The sequence below is a fragment of the Amphimedon queenslandica genome, unplaced genomic scaffold, assembly GCF_000090795.2.
Source record: "Amphimedon queenslandica unplaced genomic scaffold, v1.1 AMPQUscaffold_13395, whole genome shotgun sequence".
In the NCBI taxonomy this organism is placed as follows: domain Eukaryota; kingdom Metazoa; phylum Porifera; class Demospongiae; order Haplosclerida; family Niphatidae; genus Amphimedon; species Amphimedon queenslandica.
Window position 1 is genome coordinate 161,399 of NW_003546369.1, and position 6,185 is coordinate 167,583.

General features: G+C 32.3%; 2 protein-coding genes across 2 annotated transcripts; one reads left to right on the top strand and one right to left on the bottom strand.

The window, feature by feature from the left end:
• The first annotated feature begins 288 nt into the window (after window positions 1-288).
• Window positions 289-4,178, top strand: LOC109582236 (contactin-1a-like). Its single transcript, XM_019996886.1, has 6 exons — window positions 289-430; window positions 2,579-2,884; window positions 2,981-3,087; window positions 3,190-3,280; window positions 3,336-3,434; window positions 4,012-4,178. Exons 1-6 carry the CDS (start codon window positions 304-306, stop codon window positions 4,161-4,163), a joined length of 882 nt encoding a protein of 293 aa, XP_019852445.1. The 5' UTR covers window positions 289-303; the 3' UTR covers window positions 4,164-4,178.
• Window positions 4,179-4,360: 182 nt separating this feature from the next.
• LOC109582206 (uncharacterized) lies at window positions 4,361-5,920 on the bottom strand. The gene is made up of 7 exons (XM_019996857.1): window positions 5,734-5,920; window positions 5,496-5,669; window positions 5,352-5,443; window positions 4,969-5,085; window positions 4,815-4,922; window positions 4,598-4,766; window positions 4,361-4,547 (listed from the first exon to the last, which is right to left on the bottom strand). Exons 1-7 carry the CDS (start codon window positions 5,918-5,920, stop codon window positions 4,438-4,440), a joined length of 957 nt encoding a protein of 318 aa, XP_019852416.1. The 3' UTR covers window positions 4,361-4,437.
• Window positions 5,921-6,185: the final 265 nt, after the last annotated feature.

A 6,185-nucleotide genomic window follows, 5' to 3' on the forward strand; every position in this document is an offset into this window, starting at 1 on the left:
TTTATTTAGCAAATTAACATATATTTGTCATTATTTTTATTTAACAAATTAACAAATATTTGTCATTATTTTTGTTTATACCTTTGATAGTTGCACCGTCTTTAAGTGAGACACAACTAAATTATACAATTGATAAAGATTCTGGTGAATTGACACTCCAGCCCATAGTGAGCCCTGGGATACCTCCTGGTAAGCTACACATTATATACTTTTTATTTTATTTCCTCTTTTTCCTACACGTACACTTGTATATATTTACTTATCCTCTTCTTTCTCCTTTAGCCGAAGTCCATTGGTATCTGAATGATCAGAATATTTCAGTCATTCACATTTGATTCTCCTCCTGTGGCATCAGATCGCGGCATGTATACTGCTAATATATCTAACCTTGCTGGCTCAGCTAATCTCTCTTACACTATAACAGTTAGATGTAAGTTATTGTCACTTTACGTAATGCACTGACATGAAAGACATGTAATTACCCATAGTAATTAATTAAGATCAAGTATATGTGTGTGTGTGTGTGTTTGTGATGTAGCAATTGGATGTAATCATTTATATAACTTGAATGTCTTCCCTTAATTGCTATACTCTCCTCCTAACAGTATTTACCACTAATGAGTACTCATGAACAAATTATTACCATTTTTCTACAGTCTATATAATATCATGCATACATGTACATGCAGCTATTATGTTGTCACAGATCCCAGGAAAAAAATCTTACTAAGATCTTGAATAATCTGATCAGATGAGATAAGGTGAGATAAGAGTTAAGAACAACCTTATAAGATCTTATTTGGATTTAGTCTGATCGATCTTAGCTATCATATACAGGCATAGTCTTACTTAAGATCTTACAAGAATTATCTTACAATATCACTGATAAGATTTACAGGTTGGATCTTACTTAAGATCTTACATGAATTATCTTACAATATCACTGATAAGATTTATAGGCCGGATCTTACTTAAGATCTTACATGAATTATCTTACAATATCACTGATAAGATTTATAGGCCAAATCTTACTTAAGATCTTACATGAATTATCTTACAATATCACTGATAAGATTTATAGGCCGGATCTTACTTAAGATCTTACATGAATTATCTTACAATATCACTGATAAGATTTACAGGCTGGATCTTACTTAAGATCTTACATGAATTATCTTACAATATCACTGATAAGATTTATACGCCAGATCTTACTTAAGATCTTACATGAATTATCTTACAATATCACTGATAAGATTTTTAGGCTGAATCTTACTTAAGATCTTACATAAATTATCTTACAATTTTACTGATAAGATTTACAGGTCGGATCTTATTTAAGATCTTACATGAATTATCTTACAATATCACTGATAAGATTTACAGGCCCGATCTTATTTAAGATCTTACATGAATTATCTTACCATATCACATCATAATAAGTCATTCAAGATCTTGAAAGATCTTACAAGTCGCATGACGTCACAGGAAGTAGTTGACAACCCACGATAGCCTTTACAAAAGTATGAGCATATAAAGAAAGCCAACTTCTAACAACATTAAAGTTAATTAAGTCACCATATTATCACACAACATTATAGTATGCATTAATGCATTGTAAGATCTTGATCAGATCAGTCATTTTAATTATAAGGGATGTGACAAAATCCCATTTAAGAAATCATAACTAAACTCTTTAAGATCTTGAAAGATCATACAAGATTTATACTTGATCTTAACTGATAATATAAGATTTAGTTCCTGATCTTGAAAGACTATGCAAGATTTAGTTCTTAATCTTGACTGATAAGTCAAGATAATGTAAGATTTATTGCCTGATCTTGAAAGATCATACAAGATTTATACCTGATCTTGACTGATAATGTAAGATTTAATTCCTGATCTTGAAAGACTATGCAAGATTGAGTTCTTAATCTTGACTGATAAGTCAAGATAATGTAAGATTTATTGCCTGATCTTGAAAGATCATACAAGATTTATACCTGATCTTGACTGATAATATAAGATTTATTGCCTGATCTTGAAAGATCATACAAGATTTATACCTGATCTTGACTGATAATGTAAGATTTAATTCCTGATCTTGAAAGACTATGCAAGATTGAGTTCTTAATCTTGACTGATAAGTCAAGATAATGTAAGATTTATTGCCTGATCTTGAAAGATCATACAAGATTTATACCTGATCTTGACTGATAATATAAGATTTATTGCCTGATCTTGAAAGATCATACAAGATTTAGTTCCTGATCTTGACTGATAATGTAAGATTTAGTTCCTGATCTTGATTGATAGCATAAGATTAATTGTCTGATCATGTCTGATCATGTAAGATTTATCATAAGATCTTGACAAGATTTATCATAAGATCTTGGCAAGAATTTGGAACTTCTTGTCTAATAATCTGGCAAGAACAGGCATGATTAATCATGCATGATCATTTTAAGGTTTCATAAGATCTTAAATAAGATCTTACGTAAGATTTTTTTCCTGGGATGTCCACTATGCTATCATTATACATTTATCTCATTCACACACACACACGCACATTCTACAGTTGATCCTATTATAACGTTGGAAATTACTCAAACTGGAATCACAGACTATAAAATTTGTTGTAGAGCTATAGCCTATCCTCAAATAGAAACTATAGAGCTATTTGAAATAAGATCTGATGGTACTCTTCGTAATCTACATGTAAACGCTGGCGCTACTTCTACTACAAGTAATCAACTTTCTTCTAATTTTGACTATGAAGGAACTGCTACATTTGCTGGCACTGACAATTGCCCCAAGAACTACAGATGTAAAGTGTCCACTTCTTATTCGAATGGAATGAATAATACTGGGACGTGCTTGACTAGTAAGTATATACTTGTACACATGCATATTTATTAAAGTTCTAGTTCTTCACATGCTGTGTGTAATCGACCCTTTCTTCCTTTTTATATCTTTTTAGCTCCTAATGTCACTAATCTTCAAGTCAATGAGACCCAATCCACAAGCACAAGTGCTTATCTTTTCTGGTCCCTGGAGCCAAATGGAATACTAGTGACTGGTTATGAGGTACATAATTAATTGAGTGTTCATGTGTTTCTTTAGTAGTTTATTTAGTAAAATTGCATACATAACATGCTCTCTTTGTTTCCCTCTCCTTTCCTACTCCAGTTTGAATACAGGCTATTGGGTCAAAATGAATGGGAACAGTACAGCAGCTCCAACTGTCAGTCATTTCTAGAGAGATATTGTGTTATAGATGGTCAGTAGCATAAGAGTGAACGATCCTGTGCTTATGTATTATTATTCTGATGTAGGTTTGAGTCCTGGTAATTTGTATGAATTCCGTGTTACAGCTACCAATTCGGTTGGAACTGGTGCCACTAGTGATATACAATCATTTCATACTTTCTCTCGTGAGTACAAACTTATGATAGTACTTATTATAAAAGGCAAAGCTATTGCTCCTAATATATTTAGCAGTAGAAATGAAATTGGTAGAATTTCCTCAAACGTCTGTACACTGTTATTTTAATTCAATACACAGTCATAAACAACATCTAATGACACAGCTACAGTCACTCACTCGTAGCTAGACAAAGAGAAGCACATTCTTATAAGGATGAGGAGTGATCACTCTCTCCCACTCCTACATACCTTACAATGTGTATTGAGCCATTCCCTTTGGTCTGAACTCTCCGTGTTGAGTGTTTACTGTTTGTGTTATAACAACTAGAGAATTTACTATGAGTCGCACTTCAGAGAGAGAGAGAGAGAAAGTGACAGAGAGAGAGAAAGTGACAGAGAGAGAGAGAAAGTGACAGAGAGAGAGAGAGAGAGAGAGTAGTAGTAGGAATTCTTCTGTGAGACAATTCACACACACGCTCTCTCTTTCTATTGTTCTTGTTATTATTAAATTGCCCGTGGGCATATTATCCCCACAATCACATGCTAGCCTAATTTATTTTTTATTGGTTATCCTTTTATCTGTAGCACCTCAAGGCAGACCAAGAGGAGTTTTAGCTTCAAGGAAAACATCTTCTGGAATGGATGCAATAGATCTATCATGGGAGCCCTCACAAAAAATCATGCCTGGATCATGCATGATTTTTGGCAAGAATCTTGTCAAGATCTATCTAAGATAATGTAAAATCTTACATGATTTTGGAACAAAGATATTTCATGATCTTGTGTGAACTTGTTATATCTTGTATAATATCTTCAACCAAAATCATGCGCTTTCATGCATGATTGAATGCACTATCTTGGAATATCTTGACACAAGATTATGCAGGATCTGGTCAAGATCTTGTTTCAATCTCTTGTTAATATTATTTCATAATTAAAATTCAAAACAAATCATCTATTGTTAATCACGTTCGTAAAACAACCTATAAAAGTTTGACATGATACTGGCGTTTAGTCATCTTTAATTAATATCACTTCCTTTGCATCTCTGCATTTCTGGTTAAGTGTACTTTTCATCTTTGAAAGAGTATACTGATCTTTATATCGTTTGTTGAGACATCCTAAATTTTATAAATTAAAAAGTAATATTTTTGTCAATATAGAAACTTACCAAATAACAATTGTACTCGATCATTGTCTAATGCTGGTTTTGGACTTTTGCTTGTTGGTAGTAGTACACCACTTTTCTGTTCTTTCTTAGTAAACAAAGCATCCAGTAAAGATCGTCCATAGCCATATGCATCATTTGCAGGCAATGCTCTTAAGTCAATTCCATTAACCTATAGTTATGAATGACAAATAAAAGACGAATTAATTTCTGAACTAACAATATATCTATCTTCAGTTTCTAAATCTACATCTGACTGATACTTGTCGCTATGCATTAGCATCCTTTCAATTTTGTCTAATTTTTTATCCATCTGAATAAGCAAACCCTACGTTATCAGACAAATTTAACTAGAATAAATCAATCTTACTGACCTTCAATCCAGTTTCAACTCTACTGATTTTTGGAACTTTAGGAGTTTCTGAACTACTCCTAATAACTTGTGAAGCCTCATCTAGTAGTGACTGAGTATCTTCATTGCATTCTGTTTCCTGAAGTAAATATATATTACCGGTATTCTAAATGCAAATTAATTCTAAATGTTGAACAAAATTCAGCTTGTATATTAAATCTATAGACATCAAAGTCCTGCTAAAAATAATGACAAGACTGTTTTAATGTGTTAAGGTAGCCAGCAACTGTATCTACAAAGACATAAAAACTACTGCAAAAATGACGCACTAACAGTTTTAATGTGTTAAAAAGCCCATAAAGTGTGAAACTAGATATTTAATATACAGTGATTATATATACTAACTTTTTCAGCTGCCATTAAAGCAGTGTTAACTCTTTTCTTGACAATTTTTTTATTGTTATGTCGACTTGTAGTAGGAGTTTCTGCTGCTGTAGCTATTACACATATGTATGGTTAATATAGTACTTAATTAGCTATAAATTTTACCTTTATTATTGCGGATTATGACTACATCGTAACTTTTTCCACCAGCGTCATATATGACACTGTTACCATCATATATATCACTAAGGCTTAGGTCTTCACCATGTTCCTTTGTCAATTTGTCTGCACTTGCCATGAAAACTTTCCCACTTTGGCAACACTTCACTTTGACTTTTCCTTTTAAAAATTTTAGAGCAGATGCAGATGCATGTATAATAATCACTTTAAGCTACCAACATACCTTTAATAGCCTTTTTGACAGGTGGAACAATTGATTCCTCAATTATATGAAGGGGAAGTCTCCTATTCCTAGTTGGTCTTTTCTTGCTCTGTTGCTGTGGACAAGGTGGATTTAATATTCCTGGTGAATGTTCCAGATCAAAACTTTCACTAAATCCAACAGTTTCATCTGAGTCATAATAACACATTATTTTTATATCTTAACTTTTATCATCTAAAGCTGTCTAAAAAATGGCAAAAATTAATGAAAATTTGACACTTTCACTTCATGAATTGTTATACTTGTGAGCAAATCTTACATGTGTTCAAAAATAGCCATAAATTATGTAATATAATTTTGTACAAATTTGTACACTCTGTTACCCAAAATTTAATAAAGTGTACAAATTTGTACACTTATTATTTGACAGTACAAATCTGCACACTTCTGAAGTGTACAAATTTGTACACTCT